General features: G+C 35.3%; 1 protein-coding gene across 1 annotated transcript in view; it reads right to left on the reverse strand.

The window, feature by feature from the left end:
• LOC132706246 (LIM/homeobox protein Lhx1) overlaps positions 1-25,103 on the reverse strand; it is a 139,350-nt gene that overhangs the window by 22,476 nt on the left and 91,771 nt on the right. The window contains exons 4-5 of the mRNA XM_060677461.1: positions 13,620-13,783; positions 4,496-4,747 (exon numbers count right to left, since the gene is read on the reverse strand). Coding sequence (XP_060533444.1) covers positions 4,496-4,747; positions 13,620-13,783 — 416 coding nt within the window. The remainder of the gene's footprint in view (positions 1-4,495; positions 4,748-13,619; positions 13,784-25,103) is intronic.

Raw genomic sequence — 25,103 nt, forward strand, 5'->3', positions numbered from 1 at the left:
TCGAATTATATATCATCTGGAAGAAGGTCTAATTTTTTATACTAAAATTTCATAGAAAGGTGTCTAACTCCGGAGCAATACAAAATGAAAGTAATAAAAAAAATTAACTGTTTGAAAATTACCTATTCTGAATCACCTTGTGTAATAATAGAGTATAGTCTTGTCAAAGTACAAGCCTATTTACAAGCGTGTATATATTATTAAGATTCCTACCTCCATTATGGGTTTTGAAATTAACAAACTAACTAACAATTGTTAAATTAGTACCCGTGTACAGATCGATAGTCTAAGTGGATTTAACATAATTGTTTTACCATTCTGTGATATTAAACTAAACGTCTTATTTGTCTGCATTTTTTTGTCTGTTTTTCTTTCAATAATGTATAAATATATAAATAATTATAATAAATATATAAATAATGTATAAAGAATTCGTCGCAGGCTACGATAATACTATTTACAGATCTTCTGAATTCTGAAACTGTTTCAGTTAAACTCTGAAGAAGGCAGCAGATGTAGAACTATCGGGAGTTGACTTGGGATGGGGCCAATTTGTATGTAGAGCTTGTTCGAAAATTGTAAGTGTAAATCATATTTTAACATTTATTTTTTTCCCGTATATCGTAACAAAAGAAATATATATGTTATTTTAAACATTTTTTAGGTATTTATAAAATTTTTTCACTCAAATATTTTATATGGTTCAAGTAGAAAAGTTTTTTTTTTAAATTCGTTTTATTAACAAACGTAAACCCAAATTAATTATTGCTTTTTTGGATTTTACAGATTTATGCAGATAATTTTTTTTTTATTGCGGATCAGTATGTTAATGATATTGTTGAATTATTAATTGTATTATAAATTATTTTTATCATCACAAATAATATTTTGTCCCTATAAGATTTTTATATTTTGCAATTGGAAATTTAAGTATTATAAATAAAAAACTTTTGTTACGATTTTTTGTTTTCATTTATATTTATTCAAATAGGTCTCCGGTGTAGGTAAAAAATTATACGATTTCTGAAGAACAGGTGTAATTATAAAGAAATAGTTCTGGCTTTATTTACAATAACATTAACGTTTATAATTTTTCATATAATAATAAAGCATATTTGCATTTTTTGTTCATTTCATATATTTTGAAAATTTTTTTTTCGCTTGCAATTTTTCCGCTCACTAGCGTATGATATTAATTGATAATGTTGATAATGATGATTAAGTAAAATTCATTCGAAATATTCGAGTAACGTTGGCAATACTGACTTGTTTTCCAGAAACTCCAACTTGTTTTCTAAAAACTCCGACTTGTTTTCGACAAATTCTCTCTTCATTTCCAGAAATTCTGATTTATTCAAACTAAATCATTTATTTATTATTTATTTTAAAGCATTTGACGGTTAATTCGAATATAATTCACGTTAAGTCGGCAAAATGGCACCGCTAAGTAGCTGAAAACGATATGAAATTTTGGTGACGAGACGAAAAGGGCTTCTCGAAATTATAAAAACAAAAAAAAATAACCCGGGCGGCGTTAGAGAGAATTTACGCGGGTCCAATTCCCGAAATATTTACGAGCGTTTGGGTGGAATATGGGCCGACCCACCGTTGCCGATCGTTTTTCACATTCGTAACGGCCTTCGGGTCATTTCTCACTAATTGATGTCGAAATTTTGACCCCCACGGTCGTGGGTCCCCCGTCCCTCGTTTTTTATCGAACACTTTCCTATAATGCAACAAAAATATTTTAGCAATATTTTGCAGGTTCTAATAAAATTGCTTAGAAGTTAAGAAACCATTACCGCGTATACATGTAACTCAAATCGTTTTCAAAACTGGTTTTTGATTTAAGTTTTAGTTAGTTTTTTTTTTAGTTTTAGAGGAGTTTTCAATAATTTTAGTTAGCATCATAAGCGCACTTAGTCCATGTTTTGTGTTTCGGAAAAATCGGATCCAAAGACGTTAATAATGATAACTCTTTTATTTTGCCAATGGGTGCAAAATCAGCATCTTCTTTACCATCAAGTAATATCACGGTTTCATATATGTACGATCGTTTTCCACCTTATATTACTTATTTTTGATGTTTTATATCCAGTTTTTCTTTGGTTTTCTTTATCGACCTTTCCTCATCAATCAGTTGATGAATATCATCGACAATTTTACACTCGTGGAGTGCCTTTTTGGCAATGTCCATCGATGTTTGAGAGAAACAGGCAGGTTTCCTTCAGCTACTTCTGAACATCCCGTTCAACAGGAACTTGCTCAAGAAGAGGCAACAGTTGATACGATTGATGCTCAACCTTGTACTAGTCTCCGAAAAATAGATAACAGACTTAACGTAGGCCGGATGAGTGTTTGGCGAATTTTATACAATTTTGGGTTGTACTCGTACCACATTTTACCTATACAAGCTTCAAAACCTGCCGACTATGCTTCAAGACTTGCATTTAGTCGCTGGATATTGAGAAATCAAATTATTTGAAGGATAATATTATTTAGTGATAAAGTCTCACTCACCCGAAACGGTATCAATAACACCAGGAATTAACATTTTCAAGATACATTTTCGGTAAATATTTGGTATGGCAAATCCTTTAGATTACTTTTTATCGGGGACACTGAAAACTTGATGCAGAAAGTATTGAAAAGAGAGAACAAATAGCAGCTGGAATTATGGATGCCCCAGAAACTATTCGTGCTGATCCTGAAATTGCTAGCGGAGCTACCACTTCAATTCTGGGTATATATTTTGACAACCAATTCAATAAAATAAAATATAAATAAATAAAAAATAATAAAAGAAAAAATAAAAGGGTTTCTTTTAAATGGTCTTTAAAATTTCAAATTTAAAAGTTCATTTAACATTTTTGTATGTGAATGTAATTTTAATCATTGTATTGTATATGTCAGTGTGCCACTTCGGATATTTCCAGGATATTACCGCACGGGTTTGGGCTGAAGCCCTATGGTCTGGTCTAAACACATAACTAGAGAAAAAAAGAATGGTATATTATGCTACAAGTGTGGAAAACGGCATTTAAGTTACGAGTTTATTTGGCACCAGCGGAGCGAGTGTTTAATAAACGAATGACTTAAAAAGTTTGCGCATTGCATACTATACTGTTTCTATTAGACCAGGTCATAAGACTCCATTCAGTTCTTCTATGATTTTTTGCTTTGGGCTATCCTATCCTTACTTAAAGTTGTCGCACTTTTCTTGGCGAATTGCTATGTTGGTTTGATTTTTATATGCTTATAAAATGCGCATTTTACATCATTTTTACTTTAATCATGTTTCTGAGAATAAATATAAGCCAGAGTCGTATTTTTTTCTATGTTCTGCTTTTATTTTAGGATGCGAGAATGTCAAAATGCTCAATAGAAAGTTGTTTAACGCTAAAACTGTATTACTTTTTAAATTTTTAAATAATATTTTTTCATTTTAAATAAATAATATATTAAGAATCTACTTGGACAACTTCTAGACTTGCAAGCTTTTTCTTTTTAAAAACCTTGGTAGGGCCAAAAAAAAGGAAAAAAGAAAATAAAAAAAATTAATAATTCTGGATTTTTCCGATGGTAAATTAATTCTAATTTCAACCTTGTAAACAAACAGAGTAAAAAACTAACCAAAACTAGAATATAATTATAAGCAAATAATAGATAAATGGATCATGATAAAGCTGAAATTATTACTTGTTCTTTAAATCTGTTGTATTTGGATTTATCCTGCCTCGATTATTGTTGAATTAAGAGCCAAAACTAAAACTGGCTCGCATTTAACTCTGTACCTGCTTATATATTTTTTGAGGGGGGAGGAGCTAAAGCAGGGGCATGAATATTGTCGCGGATGACTGATTCCCAAATTGGAGACCGGTGCAGATCTCGCAGGTTATGATTGTTCGTTTGCATGTATATTTCAATTCCCGGATTTTTTGTTGGTAGAAGAATTGATTACGTGCAAGACTTTTAGTTTTATCGAATAAAATTAGATGTCCTTTTTTGTGATTTTGTCTGGTAATTGTCGAAGTCTTAAGGCTCTTTCATGTTCTTTGAGTCTAATTGATATATTTCGTTTGGTCTCTCCAATATATTCTTTGCCGTATGTAACTTTTGATATGTCGTCAGTGATGTTTTGAATTTAAGGAAGGACAAGTAGCCAGTGTGGGGTTGCTGTCAAACTCATTATCTTTGGAAGGTTGTGGTGAAGTATATTTTGCGAGCAAACGCTTAATATCTCTAATATGGATGTTATTATTAGTTTCAAATTCAATTCAATTCCAAACATATGTGTATATCGATCTATAACATTCAGGATGTTTATATTACATCTCCACCGCAGATGATTTCATATGGTTGGATTTCTGGCAGTTCCGAGAACTTCCGAAGACTATCAATATTAATTCCTTAAATAAATAAATGACCGAATTACCTTACTTAAATTGGCGTTTTGGGGTTGTAGAACGGGCTACTGATTTCAAACGACACTCACCTGTATAACCCTCATCGGTAACCCCGTCTCTTTCGCGAGCTGCTCGCGTATGTGCCTGGTGGGTTTCGGCGTTTGAGAGAATGCCGTCTTCAGGATCTCCAACTGCTTGGCCTTGATGGTGGTACGCGGTCCGCGACGTTTCGAGCCCGCGCTGCTGTCGTCCGGACTTTTGTTTTCCGTTTGCGAGTCTCTCGTTTCTGGGTCGCCGTCCAACGAGTTTTGGTCTTCGGAATCGTTTTCCGCCTTCGGATCCTGAAAAAAAAAAAGATCACGCAGTCAGCACGGCAGCCGCGTAGATAAATCGGCATTACAATAATGACGCGTTGCGGGGCATTACGTCGCGCAATCGCCTGCCTTAACCGCGAATTAACCAATTTAATTCAATATCTTCCGCTACTAACGCAATCTTGCGCTCCGCGATCGGACGCGATGCTAATGGAGTCGGTAGCGGGCCGGAATGGGAGCCCTGGGGCACCCCCGTCGAAACTGCGTATTAAGGAAACTTAACGCGCCCGGCCGGTATAAGGAATACCGCCGCGTCGCACTATACAGGGTGTATCACACATACAGATACGATTGTGCAAGAAAACTATGTTTGATCCCTACTCTAAATCCGAACTACGTGGACGCAATTATAACAGCATATTCCAAGTCCAAAATAAGTCCATATACGGCGTATATGTATTTTATAGATCTAGCATTTGACCGCGTAAGACTCCCTGATGTTGTGAGACTTCTTAAGAAAAAGAGCGTGCACCCGGAGTTAATGAAGATCGTAGTTGAGTTAAATACCGAAATATATACCCAAATACAAGTGGAAGGCGGAAAAACACGCAAAATACCCATGCAGGGAGGAATAAAACAGGGGGACAGCCTCAACTCTGTCCTTTTCAATCTGGTTATGGATGAGCTAATATTTGAAGTGAAGAAGATTGGAAAGGAATACCGACTAGGGGACTAAAAAAATAAAGATAATCTGCTATGCGGACGATCCCGTGTTGATATCGGAAGATGAAGACAACTTACAGAATATACACCGCCGTCAAGTACAACATGAAGATATCGGTAGCAAAATCTAAATCACTAAGGATATCAAAAGAGCTCAGAAGATGTAAATTGGTCATATACAATGAACCTGTAGAGCAGGTCATGAATTTTAATTATCTCGGCGTCAGCGTTACGAGCAGCAGAAATCTCCAAAAAGAAGTAAAATGCCAAACATCCAAGGCTGGCTTAATAGCCGTGTATCTGCGAGATGTAACATGGAGAAACAAATATATGACCATAGAAGGCAAAAGTCTCATATATAAGACCTGTGTGAGACCCGCTGTAGAAACAAGAGCGGAAAACTCGACAACAAAAAAAATCATCCGAACAGCAGAGATGAGAACTCTAAGATCTTTAATAGGCTAAACACTGAGGGACCACAAAAGAAACGAAGACAGCAGAGAACTTTGCGGTGTCCTTGATGTTGTACGATTATCCCGAAACAGACGGCGCCAATGGAGAGATCATGTGGATGACCACAGAGTGCCGAAAATTGCAAGAAATAGTCTCCCAAGATTGAGCAGACCTTCTGGACGTCCCCCATACGATGGCGTGAGAGCTGGAGCTCATCTTTCCAGCTACGTCTCTAACTACAGAGTTACAGACAAAAGCCTTATAAAAAAAAGAAGAAAATAAGTCCTAGTTTTCTATATAAACACATGTGGAGACACTGGTCCTAACAGAACCACAGGCCCTAAAAGGAATGGACCTAAAAATGGTTTTTTAATAATAGTGTGAACGCTCTATATAAGCAACTCATTTGAACCAATTTTAATAAAGTTTTTTATTTGGATAAGTTGATTATATGCAAAAAAGGAGCATAAAAATCCTTACCGTCTGGAAAATATTTTTACTTATTTCTTTTACTAACTTTTTGTAGGAATATTACATATACTGGCTACGGAGTTTCTGAATATGATGGAATCTTATAAAAGGATTTTAGTTAAAGTATACTTTAAAACAAGAGTTCACCTCACAAAAAAACAAGCTGCATTTGTCTTCCAGATATGAATCACACCTAACCGCCATAGATATCGTAAACTCATCAGCAAACTTTTTAAACGCTGTGTTCTTGCAAACTTTGCAAACCGTCAATATACAAGAGGAAAAGTATTATTAACAATAATTATTATTATCGCTCTCAGATTTCTGCCTGCAGTCGGGTTGTAGTGGGGAAAGCATAATTCCAGTAGATGCGGCATTGTTTTCTACTACTGTTTCAATATCACCTGGAACGTATAGGAGCACTAGTGTCTCATCCTTACTATAGGAATGCCTCAAGTGATTGAAAAGCAGCTGAAGAGCTGCGTTATGCCTGAAGATGTAGATCGAAACCGCGTATACCGGGAAATAGTAAATGCATAAGAGTCTCGGGAGGCTTACGGCAGGTCCTGAAGCTAATGTCAGGCTCCTAGACAGGTCCAGAATCTGAAGGTGCCTGTAGAACAATCCACGCTACGGCTTACTAACGTGGTCTTCTTGGAGCTTTTGCTGTTCCGCTCTCTTAATCTGGCATTTCAGGACCTCTGGATCAAGCTTAGTAAGTGAGTGCTGATTATCTGTATCCAATGTGAAGGTGAGACTTAAACGTTCTGCCACATGACCTGCTGCTCTCGTGTGCTTTGTGCTCGTGTAAGGTGTAAGGTGCACAGTTTCTGAAGAAGTGCGGGAGTGTCTGCTTGTAATGATGTCGCTGGTTTGCCGGTACAGGAAATCAGGTACGTAATTTTGTTGAGTTTGTGTTGCATCACAATGTCTAGCTTATTGTATTCGATGGTATGATCGGCTATTATGGTTCTGTTCCAGTATATTTTGTGGGTTTGACTTTCAGTAACAGGTTCTAGCGTGTAGGCATAGTAAGGAGGTTTCTCCATCAAAACACCAATTCCCTAGTGTATTACTTTAGCTATGTTATCGTGCCTTCTGGGGTATTTTGTTGGAGCTAAGGTTGTGCAGAGAGTAGAGATACAACCTACTACCGAAGAACAAACGGAGCCTACGATTCTGAAAGAAGAGGTAAAACGGGCAATCGAGACAACAAAAAGTAGAAAAGCGCTGAGTCCGGATGAAGTATCTGTGAAAGTGTTGAAGCTGATTGAAGAGCGCAACGTTTGCACTCTATAACAGCACTACTCAAGAGAATATACATAACGGGGATCATAGCAACGGAATGGCTAGAATCGACCTTTGTTACAATACCCAAAAAGGCAAATGCTGTGATGAATACTGTACAATAAGCTTGATGAGTCACACACTAAAAGTATTCTTGAAAATTATACACCGCAGAGTATTTCAGAAACTCGAAGATAACATCTGGGATGCCCAGTTCAGTTTTAGAAACGTACAATATCCTCATACAACGCTGTCTCGATGTCAATCAGGAAGTTTACGTCTGCTTCATAGATTAAAACAAGGCGTTTGATAAAGTAGGGCGGTAGTTTAATGCCGGTATTGCCTGATCTTCAATGGCGTGCATAAAGTCCTCAGTTTCCGCCATCAGCGTGCTGTTTTCTAACCAGGCGTTGAAGGCATTGGTGTCTATTTGGTTGAGTTCAATTGTAGCGGGGTAATATTATTATTATTTTTATTATGTGTTTCAGCGGAAGTCGGCCTTAATGGCAAGACTTACGTGCGTATCTCTATTCTAGAAATGATCTCACAATACTTGTCGCATCCATGGCTACAGAATTGTGCATAGTTCGATACGTGAACTTGGGAATATTAATGCCCCTGAGAGACGTGCTCAGTTTCTTTAGAATCAAGCAAATGCATAACAAAACATCAGGAATTATCTTGACTTCTTCCACATTCGACAGCTCTTTTAATTCTCTCTTTAGGTCAGGATATTTGTTGAGTTTTTCATTAGATTTGTTTTCTATCTTAGAGTTATTTGGGAGCACTATGTCAATTAGTAGCGCTTTCTTGGATTGTTTTTTAATGACTGTAACATCCAACCTGTTGTGTCTGTCATGATGGTTCTATCCCAATAGATCTTAGCGTGGTTGATACTTCTAGTATGGCTCGTTTTGAGGTTCAAGCTTAAATTTTTTCAGTATTTCTAAATAGACTATTGCAGCAACTTTGTTGTGTCGTTCTAGATATTTATTTGTCGCCATATTTTCACAGCTAGGTAATATATGTTCTACGGTTTCTTGGGAATATTATCTGGCACTTTATGCACCTATATATTGGTATTTCTCCCTTAGGGATATAGTTTTGATAGTTTCGCGTTTTAATAGTCTGATTCTGTGTACCAAACATAAACCCTTCAGTTTCTCGAAAAAGCGTTCCAGTGTTTAGCAATTCCACGGATTTACATTGATCTACTGTATCCTTCTGTAAGTCATTAATAAATCTACCATGCAGTTCTTTTGAATGCTTTAAACTTTGTCATAGTCAGTTTTTGTATCAAATGGCTTAAAATTTTCCACGCTTGTGTTTAGAGGTGTAATAACTCAAACATCTTTAAAGCATTCATCGCCTTTGCATCTATACCAATTAGTTTAATTTTCCACAACTAAAAGAGAAAAATGTTGCGTGGATATCCACATTGAACGGTACTAATTAATAAAAACGACAATAACAAGTTATTGATTACGTAATTTACATAAATTCCCTACAATTTTCAACTATTATAAAAAAAAGTGCAAGATAACGTACAGCTTGTGATAAACAGAAAATAAAAGTTAAATTTTACTGTAAAATTAACCTTGTGGCATCATTTCGCTTTCACATAAAAAAAAGATAATTACCGCGGTGATTCCCGTGCCATTTTTCAATATGGCAGTTTCCTCATTCGCAATTAGAACCACTAATCATTTTAATTGCTTTCATATTAATGAATCGGCTACCGCTAGACAGTTCCCATCGCAACTGAAAATCTCTCGAACGGACACAATTTTGTTCTACAAGCATTCCGCGAGCAGATTAATTGGCAGCGATAACTCGCGTACCAAAAAAAATTAGATTTATCGTTAAAGAAAACTTTTACAACAAATTAAAGCAAAGTTAAATTTTAAAAGAGCCATAACTCATTCGCTTTTGAATTTAGTAAACATTTTATGTTTATGCAATTTACCACAAAATGAAGAAATTTATTTCTGAAAAATTATGACGTCCAGATGCCTTCGCAATTTCAATGTCAACGTTTGCTTTGAGGAACCCACAGAGTTAAATCGGGACTTTTGGGGAGATAATTGATATCATGATTTAATTCTAGTACAGATAATTTTGCAGCGTTGCTCTATATCAGAAATAATTGTGACAGTGAGGCTGATTTACATCCTCAAAAAAAGGGACCAATAGTTCCAGGTGCAGACGTTGCTGTCCACACTGTCGCTTTGGGACTATGTAGTGGTTGCTGCATTTGACTATTGGATAAAGAGGGAACTATTAAATATATATAACAGCAGAGCAGTAACTGTCGTGCGAATTAAATCATATAGAACTGTTATTTGCTCAAAAGAAGGGATTTGTAGCCAGACACAATACGACATTCAGAATGAAAGACCTTAAGCTACAGTTTGATCGTGCCATGGAGGAAGTAACACTAGAGAACTTTCGAAAAGCTAGTGTAGCTACTGGGTCGATCTGACTGTCGTCCTGATAATTATAAGGTTAAAAGGAGATGACAGATCTTCTTCATGTCGCTTCTATATTCCGTAGGTTTGCTAACATCATATCAATCCTGACCTTGGAAACCGCTGCTCTGTAAGGATCTACACAAGACATGTTAAACCATTCTCGCAGATTCCGAAGCCAGGATATTCTTCTTCTTCCAATTGATCTCCTGCCCACAATCTTCACCTGGATTACCAAGTGAAGCAGCTCATACTGTGGACCCCACTTCTTTCAACACCTCTAACTCTTTGTTAATCGTGGCAAGCACCTCTGCGTTCTGTGCATCTTTCTATAGGTCCACATCTCTCTGCCTCTATTTTTCTTTGGTACACTCTGTTAGGGGTCCAAGTTTCTACGCCATAGCACAGCACTGGGAATACATAGCATACAGAGAATTTTTTTGCATTTTGACAAATGCTGCACAAGCTTTCTCTATGCAGAACTTGATTTCGGAACAGTAATCGACGGTACAGGTGATATTTGTACCAAGGTGTTCTCGCAGCGTGTTGTTTTTTGTTATGATCATATACTTGGTTCTTTGTGTTGAGCGTCAAACCAAAGTGTCGACTGGCAGCGACGACCTTATTTAGCAGTTCTTGTAGATCATGCATATTTTCAGCAAGAAAGACGCGTCCGCGTAGCACAAGTTACTAATTATCTTGCCATTTATTCTGATACCTCCCGAATCGCATACAAGGGCTCTGGTGAATATTTTTTCAAAGTATATGTTGAATAAAAGCGGCGAGAGGACACAGCTTTGCCTTGCTCCACGTTTGACTTCTATAGATTTTTCTGATTTAGTACTTCTATTAACTGGTTATGCCTCACTTTATCAAACGCCTTGTTGTAATCTATAAAGCAGGCGTAAAGTTACTGATTGACATCGAGACAGCGTTGTATGAGGATATTGTACGCAAATAATTTGTCCCAAGTACTGTATCCGTTTCTAAAACCGAAGTGGGTATCCGAGATGTTATCTTCGAGTTTCTGAAATACTCTGCAGTGTACAACTTTCAAGAACACTTTTAGTGTGTGACTCATCAAGCTTATTGCACGGTATTTATCACATCTTTTTGCATTTGCCTTTTTGAGTATTGTAACAAAGGTCGATTCTAGCCATTCCGTTGGTATATTCTGTTGAATAGTGCTGTTATAGAGTTCAACTCTTGTTGCTCTTCAATCAGTTTCAACACTTCCACAGCTACTTCATCCGGACCCAGCGCGTTTCCACTTTTTGTTGTCTTTATTGCCCATTTTACCTCTCCTTTCAGCATCGTAGGCCCCGTTTGTTCTTCAGTAATAGCTTGTATCTTTACTCTCTGATCAAATCTACAGATATTTAATATTATGTATTATTTAACTTTTTTTAGTGTCCTACCGCGACGCGTATCAATACCAAATAATAAAAGTGACTTAAGCATTTGCTTGGCCACTCTATAGTTTATTTACATACCTAACGGAGGTTTATTACTCTAGGTAACACAACAAATTACAAATTACTTTAAAAATTTGATAGAATATTTGTTGGTCTGACGTTTGATCTGTAATGTAATATGCAAGTGTCCATTTGAAATTCAGAATAGCATATCGACTTGAGAATTGAGATGCCGATATTTATTAAGAACTTACGTTAATGGAATAAAAGACGCAACTTTAATCTTGACTTTGACATCATTCTTGCTCTGTTTTACTGTTAAATACGTGACAGACAGCGAAGTCATGGAAATTATACATGTGCATTGACAGTCAAATCTAATCTGAAGGAATAGTAGAGGTATGGTTTGTCTCCAAGTATATCGGCAATTATCGCAATCATAAAACAAGTGACCATTAGGTATTGTAGGACTTCTTTGAATTTATGGGTGGTTTCGGGTATGGCCATGCTTCAATAAAAAATTTTGGTTAAAACCTGATATTCCGGATTGAGAACTGTTTCCTTCTGGCTGCCTTGTTTTTAGACTGGATCGTAATGCTTCTCTTAGTGAAAAGAGTGAAAGTGATGTGATCTCAGTATGTTGTTGTGAATGCGATAAAATGAAATATATATACTCTGGGTTTCCTTAGGGGTCGCATTTCGGTCGGTTATTGTTTGCCAATTTCCTGTATGATGTTTTTCAGTGTTTTTTACATAGTACTTACTTCTTGTACAAGGATGATCTAAAAGTTTCAAAATTATTTCTCACTGGTCGCCAACTACGTCTTGTTGCAGAGAGACTTGTCAAATTTTGAAGACAATGGTTCTCTGAATAGATTATTCGTTAACCCTGATTAGTGCCACGGTACTTTATTTATTAAAAAATTACCACAACTGTAAATTAAAAGTGTCTAAGTAACTCTATATAAACAACTATTGGGGTTTAATAACCTAAAATCTTTACAGAGACAGAGATATAGTAGAACAAATTTGGATTTATTGTTTGTTTATAAATTTGTAAACAATTTGATTGAATTTCCATTCGTTTTGGAAAAAATATCTTTTAACTGTAATCCTTACATTCTTCGAACCAGGAAAACGTTCTCTGTAAATCTCCAATTATGAGGCGTTGCCTATAACTATACCTATAAGTATACCTATAACAGAGTTAAGAGCGACTTTCCGGATCTTGGCTTATTTTCTCTGGACTTTGAAGCCTTTAAAGTACTTGTAAGACGGTATACAAATTTATTTCTTAAATTGGTTTTACGTGCAAGGAATCGTTTGGACTAGTCTATTTACTATCTATCTTTTTGTAATATTTTTAGGGCTTTCTTTTCTATTGTACGTAGGAAAGTCTTGTTTATACATAAATAAATAAAAAAATAAATAAATAAGTACATATGTTGTGTATGTGTATGTATGTAAATTATACATATGTTTTCGGATATATGCGTTTTCATTTTCTGAAGGTAATGAAATCTCATTACCACTTCTTTTTTTCTATTATGCAGTAATTAAATCCAATTTTATAAATAACTATATGGTGGGTGGCATTGCTAGTTAATATTTCTTTCTTCTAGCTTTCTGTTCAGTTAATACAAAGTAGGAATGATCTGGTTTTGATGAAGGGAACATATCTTCATTCTTATCATATCTTGTTCGCTATTGTACCGATGATGACGATTCTTTTATCGAATACTTTACTATTATCAATATACTTTATCGAGGATATTGAACTTATTAAATATTCACCCACATTATTCACAATATAATGACAAGTAATTTAAAGGTTAAGGAAAAATTTGTGGTATGCTTGTAAGAAGCTTGGAAATGTGTGGTAAAGCGGGTTACTCAACGCTGCCATTTATATCAGTGGACACGTGGTCGACATTTACTTGATTCGCCCCTGTCATGTCCCTTATCTAGGTCTTATTATTGTAAATTTAGGATTATACTAGGTTTACGGGGGTCATGTGGTTGAAATATTATTTTGAATGGAACGCCCTATAAATTCCAAGATGTGGCTCAAATCGTTTTTACCTGTCCTATCGAGCTGCTAATGTCAGAATGGGGTAGCGAGTTGTTGTTGGTCTCGCCCGGATTGGGGGGCAAGGAACCGTGGAGGGGGTGGTGCTTCATCACCGACGAGGCGGTACTGTTGTCATCGTCTTCTTCGTCTTCCGAACCCGAACCCATTAACGAATCTGCAACAAGCGGGAAACCTTTTAGATAAAGTCTGTTCATAGATATAAGAAAGTGACTAACTGATACGAATTAAGGAAAAACCCGGGCAAGCTGTAAGAATGAAACAGGTCCGTACTTTGCTTAGAATTTTATTATTTGGGGTTTTGTTAGGAAAGATACTAAACATTATTTATTTATGTATGTATGTATGTATGTTTAAATCTAAAATAAAATTACAAAGTATTTTTATTACCTAGTTAAATTACTTAAAATTATTCACATAATATATCAGTATCACTATCGCAATCATCACCTGTTCTAATTATTATTTGTTCTATATTATTTGCAATATGGATATACGATTCTTCTGATTTTTCTATATGTTTAAGAGAATTTGCCCAACTTTGTGGAGGGATGTTAAAAACTTCGGTTCCTATAAGTTTGAGGACATTGGAGTTAACACGGGGAAAAACATTGTTACAACGAATGGCAGATTTCAGTTGGTGCCAAACATGTTCAATGGGATTAAATATACAGTGGTATGGTGGAAGCCTTAAAACTGTATGCCCTAGATTTTTTGCATAATTATCACAGACCTATTGCTTTTGTAGGTTCAAGCTTGGTAGAACCTCAATTAATTGCTTTTTGGTATAATCTTCGTGAAAATAAATGTCGTTATTATACATGTAGTTTTGGATTGTTGCTTTTGTGTCACATGAGGAGGGGGTTTTAGTCAACTGTCTACTGTGATTGTCCATTACAATGACGCTGTTAGGAGGAATCTTTGGAACTAGTTTGTTTTTAAATCAACTTTCAAATAAATCAGCGGTGGTCTTTTCATGGTAATCCAGAAAAGAATCCTTAAAATTTTTCGCAGACAGAGAAATTCCATTTGGAATCCAATCATTTTTAGAGCCAGCATGCAAAATAGTTATTCTTTTACCTCTTTTTGATGGCGAGTTTGTTTTACACTTATCGGTTGAGTCAACCCAACCCTTTTCCAGGATATTATAAGTGTCGAACCTTTGTTGTTCTCCGCAAATTATATTTTTTTCTAGATATTCCAGTCGCCATTTCCGAATTCCAAAAGTTTCCATTAAAACTTGTCTTTTGTCAATTTTTTAAAATATAAAACCCATGTGTTGAATACACTTCCATAAGGTAGTTCTGCCACATTTAACACCGGTTTCATCTTTTTCAAGCTTCCTAATTAAGATATCTAATGTAGGTACCCTTTGTTCCTCGTATAACTGATAAATTTTATGCCGTATTATATCTTGATCACTTTCATCTACACTCAAGAAAATTTCAGCATCGCTTCTTTTTTTCCTTGCTGAAATGGGATTATTCACAATTTTCCATACAGTTGATGTTGGAATTTTCAATGTGGCCGTTTCTTCTAAATACGCTTGCTTGTTGGCACCACGTTCAATGAAAGTCAAATAAACATTGTTTATAACTTCCTTAGTCTCAATAGAATAGGGTTTTCCACATTTGGGCGGGAGTATCTCCTGAGATACACTAGACTCGCACATATTTTGCATAATTCGCACACGATTCAACACACGCTGTATTACACACGAAATAAGAATGATTACTAATAAACTTAAACTAAGTAGTATACCAAACCAAAGAATATTAAACACAGGTAGGTATAAAATTATTTTCTATTACGGACCACAATTTTACCTGAATTTAAATTCTGAAACTTTAGGTAATAATCTTGTTGCATTGTATGTTAATGACTACCCTTTGACAATCTCATTCAAAAGCAATTGATCACTTTCTTATATCTATGAAGAGACCATACCAGTGATACCTAAACAGGACAAATCGTAACTGCCGTCTTTCTTGCACGGTGATCATACTCTACCTCGGCACTCGGTGGCAGAAAGTAAGAAATGCCGGCCAAGGGACAATGCCGAAAATTATTTTTAAGGCTCTGAAATGGACACGAGAGGGCGTCATTGGCATCTTGAATTTTACTATCCGTTTTCTGCAATTTTTTTGATATTAATGATACTTAAACTTGACTCTTTTTTATAGCTCAAACAAATTGAAATCTTTCTTGTTAGATGATTTTTACTCTATCACCAAAAGGAAAATGGTAAACGGTGTCCCGGTGTTAACATTTAAATTTTAATAAACTTGGAGTCGTTAAGAAGTTCTTTTCCTAGGCTATGCGTCAGATATTTGAAATGAAATGCAACGATATACGTCACTAGATAGCCAACCAAGAGCAAAACATCCCAGTAACAACAGCATCTCAATATCCTGAACTAAAATATGCCCAAGATAAGCCTCAGATTTCCGATTTATTTAATTTTTTTTCAAAATTTTTAAACATCCTATTTCCCCATACGGAACCTCTTACTGGGACGCCTGGTATATTAAGAGTATATATTTAGTACTCAGATAATCGTGTGAACAGAATAAGGAAAAATGAAAGTGGATGAGACGAGCTTTTGCTCAAATCGGAGAAGTTAAAAGAAAATTGTTCATGCTACAAATTGATGAAATCGAAAAGGAAATTGATAAAAATGAAGAATTAGAAGTTAAGAACGAATCTACAGATGAAGACAGACAAACCGAATGAACAGTATAATAAAAATTAAATAAACCACAACATTTGAACCCTTATGAACTTGATGATATAAACCTATTTACAGCACTTTCATTGTTTAATGATGTACCCAAAACATATAATGATGGAGAATTAGAGGCTTTCGAAGACATAAAAATTAGTGGTGGTTTCGAAAGATGTCAAAATAATCGATACAATGTGGGTGTTTACTAAAAAGTTTGTTGAAGAAAAAGCAAATAAAAAGGCGAGACAAGGTGGCAAGAGGTGTTAAGCAGAGTGTTGCGAGGATTGACCAATTGTTGTTCTCAGTTGGACGTTGAAAAAATCGGTTTTTATAGAATCTCCGGATGGTTATAGTGTAAAAACAAGAATTTAATTTAAATTCTCTAATCGAAATTCGGTATTATAGATCAAAGTACCATCTGTGTGCTTTTCAAATATCACGCTTTTATTGATTCGCGTTGACGATACTATTTTGTTTTCCATGTCCAAAAACAGTTAACATATGTTAATAAAAATTTCAAATCACTTCAAAAAATCAAGCAAGGTTTGTTGTCCATATTAACCAGAGAAATTTGATAAGATTTTGACATTCTCGATTGTAAACCGTACGATTCATCAATGCATTCAAAATGTCAGGGAAGTTTTAATTAGCAATCTGATTTTAGCCACAAAATTTTGCCTTACAAAGAACTAATAGATTCATTAATGTATTTTTTTAATGGAATAAAATCAGATTTGAGTCCAGCACTCTTCTTCCACCTTACCTGGGTACCATAGCAACTCATCCCAGTGATCCATTGCCTAAATGCGAGTTTTTCCATTTTTTCCATTAGCTATTTGTTGATCATTTAAAATATTTGAATCTCATATTGAGCTGTCTCAAAAAAGCGCCAAATTAAGTTTCATAATATAATAATAAAACTGTGAGGTCGGCCATTGTATTCCCGGTTGTTTAAAAATCCTCATAGGAAAATATCAAGAGGGTCCAATCATCATCAGGTATTTAGTAACTGGATCGGTATTATTTTCAATATTATTTTGAATTAAATATAAATATCGATTGCCCTTCAGATGTCCATCAAGAACAATCGGTCCGATTATTTGGTTGGCCTACATGTCACACCACACAGCAACCGATTTACGACCTTATATTTTTACTGGTTGAATTTTATGTGGGTTTTCATTTGTCCGATAACGCTTGTTTTCCGATTAAATATACCTACCGCCGTCATCAGTAAAAATTATATTTTCCAAAATATGGGGATCCTCTGTTATATGCTTCGACATATTTTAACAGTTTTGTAATAGTTGGCTTAATTTTACTTCCTTCAGATCAGCCTTGAGCCGGGATAAATTTTCGAGATTTTCTAAAAAGTTATATCAAAATTAATTATATTTTTAATTAGTATACAGTTTACAAAATGTATGTGTAGCAAGTCAAAATAAAATAAACAAATACATAAAAGGATAATAAAACTATATATCAATAAAAGCATAAAACACTTTTTCTACTCCCGTCTGTAAAATGCCTAATTACACACCGATGTAGCGTGCGGGAACCGTCACTTTACCACGTCAGTTTCGTTTCCGAAGCATCCGAGCCACTTCGGACATTTCCCGGATTTTACCGCACGGGTTTAGTTGGAGTAATCGGATGTATTCGGAGATATTTCTCAAGCCGTGAATTTTGAGTTTGTCAATTCTGACGGTCATGTCAGAGGATGTATTCGTGTTGTCTCGCGAAAATATACCAAAACACTAACGGTCGTAGAAAAAGTATATTATGCAACACGTTCGGTAAACTTTTTAAGTCACTCGTTTATTAAACACTCGCTCCGCTCGTTTCAAATAAACTCGTGAGTCAAATGCCGTTTACCGCACTTGTTGCATAATTAATAAAGGCATGAAACAACTTTGTAAAAGCGACAGGTTATACAGTACTCCAAAAAGAGTTTATTGTCAGTAGATGCTCCTAAAAGAATTGTTACCAAGGCGTTCTATATTTATATTTTATATTGCAAAAGTTCAAGTTCAAAGAATTTCTAATTGATTTATCAAGACGGTGTCGGGGAATCATTAACTGGTGTGTATTACTCGTTGCGAAGGAATGAGTGCCAGAGTGAACACAAAATTTGATTTATTAGAATGAATCTCGATTGGGCTGTTGTATATGGTAAAGTTATAATATGAATACAGGGAAAATGTGTCCTAAGAAGAAGAAGAAGAATTCGGAGAGCTCTGACTGTGGATGTCCTATCCTATATGGTGATCCCGTATTGCATATTGCACATGATAGGCTTAACAGAATGAGTAAAATAATTTATATAATGAGGAAATGGAGCGGAACCAAAACCAATCCTTGCGGAACACCGTGAATCTAAGGTAAAAAATGAGAGGTACTACCATCTACGTGCAATCTTTGACGGCGATGAGTAAAATATGATTTGAAAAAACATACAACGGACTCTGGCAAACCGATACTATACAACTTTTGCAATACCAAACTTTGATTGACCTAGTCAAAGGCCTTGGATATATCAAAAAGAGAGATAAAGAGTACAGGCCGTCCATCCTCCTATTGTTACTGGAATAGACAATAGGAGCTATTTGAAGCTTTTCTTCCTGTGAAGGTTTCAACTTGCGGAACACTCGGCCAAATCGATAAACATCTATTTCAAGACTGACTTATCCAAATATCAATCAGTATATTTTTAAAATCAGAAAGAAAAGATCTTTCGTTACAACAGAAAATCTATAGTGCGTTCCATTGAAAAAAAATTGTTATTGTTTCTTAAACGTTGCGATGCCCATTTGTTTTCTTTTAGAAGTCTAAAAGATACTACTGCAAAAATTATGCACCTTTTGAATTAAAAGTTTTTCTCGGTGACCTCTGTAAGTGGCCACTCAAATATAAAAATTAATCCTGTACGTTTGTGATAATAAAAAGATTGCTTTCGAAAAATCGCCGTAGCGCGTAGCGCGAAGCAGCACTGTTTTTCAAAATGGAGTCGCTTCGCGGTTTCTTGTCAAAAAAGGAGAACTATTGTTTTTCTATCGTACTATTGCGGATCAAAATCGATGAAATTTTATTGTGCATGCAGTTTTAATAATTACCAAAGTTATTAAAATTTTTACCAATAATAGCGATTTAAAATGATATTTTTTCAAATATTTCGTGCACCCTGTATGATAGACAAATTTACCCACAAAAACGGCAATTTGCAGGGACTTTTTGATTCTTTGCCAATAATCGACACATAATTGAAAAAAATTCGGAAAAAGATGTTTAACCCTGGATCTCCCGCGTTTCCTGCTACAAGAATTTTCCCAATTGAGGAAATAGTTTTCGAGAAAATAGTTTTTTTCTGAAACAGTACATGCAGTACACCGTAGGAGGAAGGAATAGTGATTCTCATATGGATTTTTTCAAATATCTTGAGCAGCGTGTGTGATAGACGAAAATGTCCAAAAAACAGTTGAAAATCGCGAAAAAAAGATTAATGCCGGCTTATGTATCTCGTGGTGGGTTAAAAAGGAGATAAATCTCAATTTCGTAGCCCAAACAGTTACAAAGTTAAGAACGGAGAACGGAGAACGTCCAAACAGACAAAAAAAAAATTTTTTTTCGAAGCTGATCATTTCTGTACCAACGACGGTCTCCTGGGACCTACCTTCACCTTGATATAAAATTTTTATACGAGCATAGATACTTTCGAAAAATTCGATGTCATCGATTTTCAAAAGCAACAAGTAAGGGGGAATGTTATATTTTAAATTTTTATGGGAGAACAATTGAGTGTCACCTATAGAAAAAAATCCAAATCGAACAATTACGAGATAATTTTAACGGGAACCCGCCCGCCGCCAAAATATTTTTCTTTCCCCGCCATCGCGCGTGATTAAATTCGAAAACGAGGCCGCCTCCGCAATTTTCATTTCTCGTTCCGAGTCGAGGGGGTGTTGAAGAGGAAACGGAAAACGTAACCGTGGGAGTGTGCCTGACGCTTTCCTCTGCGTCTCCCGCCACCCCTTCGACCCCGTCCGACAATTTTCTGGCCAAATTTATTCATTAGCGTCCGTGTTACGAATACTGTTATCGCGTGTTCTTCTAAGAGCGATGGAGGGGCGGTTAAGTGGTCGGAGGGCGAGTCGATTGGTTTGCCCTCTTCGGGCGAACTTCCCGCGGGTTAATTTCTTGCGCACACATCTCGAAAGTGTGAAGTAGTGTGAGAAGAGTCAGAAGGAAAAAATATCAGTATGCTCATATAAATTATATACATGAATTAAAATTTCTATATATTGATAGATTTATCCTACTATTTACAAAACTTCTGGATTCTTTCTGGATCTCCTTGCTGACGTTTCGCCAATCATCCTGTTGCCTTCTTCAGAACTTAACAGGATCGCATTCTACTCTGTGACTACTGGTGACAGGTAAAGACCTGAGTCGCAGTTAAGATTGTTTGGTTGCTTATATTATTTCGGGTATATTAAAATCAGGGAATCTGAAACCAAACCTTCAAATTTTAATTGAAAAATACTTGTTTGGAACATATTTTTCGGTCAAATTTTTGAACACACGTCGGGAACAGCTATTATCACCTGTTTTGATCAGTGCAATGCTGAGCGAATCTCTTGCAACTATCCAATACCAACCAAAACTAAAAATCTATGGAAGGCTGATAAATTTATTTGTCAAATGAACAACCTGCCTATACGACGCTATAAACAAGTCTAATATCCCTTTTTCGCAACACGGGCGCGCTCTCCTTTTACAAACCGCTACGGTAATGATACTTTTGTTATTTGGCTTCATGGTCAAGAAGCCCTACAAGATATTCTTAGCGACTTAAACACCATACCCCTAACATACCCTATTCTTAGATATTCTAATCAGTAGAAAATCAGACCTAACATTGGGTCATTCAAACCTGCCCATACAGATCGAAACCTCAATGCATTATCACATCACCCTCCGACCCAAAAATCATCGGTTATCAACTTTTTTTGTTACGGAGCTATAAAACTAAACATATTTAAAACACCCTCCGACCTAAAAATCATCGGTTAACAGAGCCGTAAAACTAAACATTTAAAACACCTTATATCTGTTCTTCTCTCTAATAACATCCATCTTATAGATATTAAGGGTTTACTCGCAAAATACACTTCACTACAACCTTCCACAACTGTCGACAACAGCCCCACATTTGTTACTGTGGTCCTTCCGTACATTCAAAACATCACTGACCACATATCAAAAGTTCTTAGAAAATTTAACGTCAAAATAAGATTTGCCACGTGTCCAAAAATCTCTCAACATCTTCGATCAGTCACAAAATTCCGTTTGAGATACCAGGAGTTTACAGCATTCCATGCATATGCGCCAAATAATACATTTTAGAGACCGGACAAATAATATTAACCAGGCTCAAAGAAAATGGAAGAACCTTAAGACTAAGACAAATAAATTCATTAGCAGAAACTGGACATTAAGTTTGATTCTATAAAACTATCTATAATCGATTATTGGACCAACGAAGAATCCGAGAATCTATTGAAATCTAATCTAAGCAACCAAATAGCTTTTTACCAGTCACGAATGTGGGAATCAGTCACCCAAGATAATGTTCATGCCCCTTATTTAGGTCACATATAAGAGAGTAGAATGCGAGCCAGTTTTAGTTAAGCTCTGAAGAAGCCCATGGGATGAATGGCGAAACGTCAGTAAGTTCGATTCAAAAACAACTAACGCTGGAGGAATCCAGAATATTTGTAAATAGTGTTACGGTAACCTTTGGAAGTTTCTTTGAAAAATTAAGGTCTAAGTTCAAATAACTTCCCTTGGAAGAGGTGACCTAATACGGACCTGTTGTTAATAAGGACACTTTGATATTTTTGAGTGTATCTTAAAGTCCTCTAATCGATTTGCAGTGTGCCTTATGCAAGCAGTATCGATGATAGTCGAACTGTTTTCGACAGTTAGCCTACTTTGATAGAAAATTTTTGCTATTTTAATAGCAGTTTATTTCCTTTGTGTAATACGGATATCATTAATAAAGGTAAGGATTGTGAAAACGCGTGTATTCGATTTTATAAATAAAATTCGAACTTAGATTATAGGACTGTATATGAGTCCTGAGCATTTGAACACTTGCTATAAACTATAAAAACTCCGTGATATACATTACAACGTCACTCGACGGAGAAAATCTTCAAAATCATTCACCATACAATGAATAATTGCAAAGGACAAGGTCCAAAAGAAAACGAAAGGCATTTGAATCAAAAGACAAAAGCAGCCGATAAATAAACGATGGAAAACTGATGAATCTTCTTCTAGTTGATGAAGGCACGAACTACGATCAACCCATTCAACAAAATATACGAAACAGGCATAATGCCAAATTATTGGCTGACATTGGCGTTTATAACACTGCCGAAGAAGAAAAACTCCACGAAATGTGAAGAGCACCGGATTATTAGCCTGATGCATCATGTGTTGAAGTTTTGTCTCCGAATGATACACAATGGAATATATCATAAGTTAGACGAACACACTGGTCAAACTCAATTTGGTTTTAAGGATGTCTTCTCAACGAGAGAAGCCCTTGTCTTAGTGCGTGTAATGTATTTAATAGATTTTCAAGAAACTTTCAATTTGAGAAAACATGATAAACTAATCAAAATTTTAAGATCATGTAAGATTGACAGTAAAGATTTAAGGGCCATCTTAATCCTCTCCCAGCAACAAAAAGCTAAGATCAAAATCAAAAGCAAACTGTTTCAAAAAATTTAAATTCTGATAAAAACTTAACCGTTTTAAATGTTTAACATCCACTAGGAAGAGATAGTCATGATACCTGAGAACTTTGATAAGAAAGGAGAATCATGAGCATTATATCTATATCAACGATTTTTGTAGTTAATTTAAATTAAGTTACATATAGTTTTTATTTTGCATATCATTAATGATATTAGGTAATTTTATTCGAGGCTCGTATTCCATGCACCCTGTCTTTGTTTTTTATTCAAACTTAAAATACCCTATTAGGCATTGACAATGACCCTTTGGTACATGCACGTAAACTTTGGCATTAATACAGATAAAACATATAAAATAGGACCATTTCAAGGGCTCCTCTACGTTTTAAAAAATAGATTTGGATTGTTATGATGTGCTTAAATATAAGGTACTGCAAATTATCTTTAAATACCACAAAGCTAACCGAAACTAATATTTAATATTTGTTCTTCTATATACGATTTCAACTAAATCTATATTGTGTGCAATAAAATGATTTTCTATAGAAAAACAAATAATTTTAATTATGCTTAAATTTAGAATTGCATTCAAAATACGACTTATCTTTTAGGCTCAAATACGTGACTATAGTGATTGATGGTCCGACTTTTCAAGACAAGTAAAATAAAATTTTAGGTTGCTGTCATAAAAGAGGGAAACAAATTCGCCGTGCCAATAATTTTTTTGTACTACTCTTGAATATAAAGTAATACAAAAGCTCTTTATAGACTACAGAACCTCCAAATTTACTGTTTAATGTTAATTCTTTGCAGCAGTTGCGGCAGAAAATGTAAGGTGCCGCCACTACCCTTGACAATAATGGAGAAGTTTTGTTTAACATTCATGCAGAGACATTTAACTATAATATATTGGTGTAGATGTTATGTTAAATATTAGGATTTAATTCCCCTGTACCGCTGCTTCATTTATATAATAATAATAATAAATTTATTAACAGAAAATTAATTACAAAGAATATATTTGTATAAATTATATATAATTATCAATTATATCAATATATTCCCTGTAATGGGAAAACAAAGACAAAAGATGTCTGCAAAATTATGTATGGAGAAATAAGAGCTAAGTTTTCTGAAACTAATGTTGGATTTTGAATGAACAACAGAAGTGATAGAGAAAAACGGAAAATAAAAATTTAAAAGAACATAAGGATTTAAATGCGTATTAACAATTAAGACAATCAAACATTTAAATTATCTGGGGACACAGTACAGTATGTAAAGGTTATAAGAAAACGATCTCTCATAAAGTGAGGTATAGTGAGGCGAGGTACAACCCTAATCTTATTTACTATTTAGGAGGGACATTGATTATACTGTGGAACAAAACCGCAAAATGCAATTTACGTCGATTTTCGATCGGCAACTATTTAGTTTCCCGTAACTCCCTGCGTATACTATGTACAAATCGTAGGCAAGACTTTCGTACCCTCTGAATTCTGTCTTTGTCTATTTTATCCTAACACGGTCCAAAATCTACGACACAAAAATTAAACTGGCTTAGTACTAAAGAGTCAGATAAAGTAATTTTCAGTTTTTTCGAAAGCAATTGAGAATTTGGCAATACTTTTAAATTTCCGTCTGCTCTTTGTATACATCTATTGATATGGGGTTTAAAACGGAGAGATGTGTCAAAATTTAACAATAGATTTGTTGCTTGTTTTATGAATCTAATAATGTATTCTCCAATTGTAATATTTCAGTTTCAGTGTTATCCCCGTGCTTGCCAAATACGCGACAAGCCGCCTTATATCTTGATTTAACCTCTCTTGCACAGCTGTTGTTTCATTAAGTGGATAGGAGATATAAAGCTGTGTATCGTCTGCGTATAAATTTACATACAGTACTAAACAGCTACTCAAATTACAATGCAAGTAGCAAAATGGAGCCTTTACGAGTTTGTACAAATCGATATCTATTTCCCCAAT

Source organism: Cylas formicarius, unplaced genomic scaffold (genome assembly GCF_029955315.1).
Source record: "Cylas formicarius isolate icCylForm1 unplaced genomic scaffold, icCylForm1.1 PGA_scaffold_8__14_contigs__length_24414737, whole genome shotgun sequence".
Lineage (NCBI taxonomy): Eukaryota > Metazoa > Arthropoda > Insecta > Coleoptera > Brentidae > Cylas > Cylas formicarius.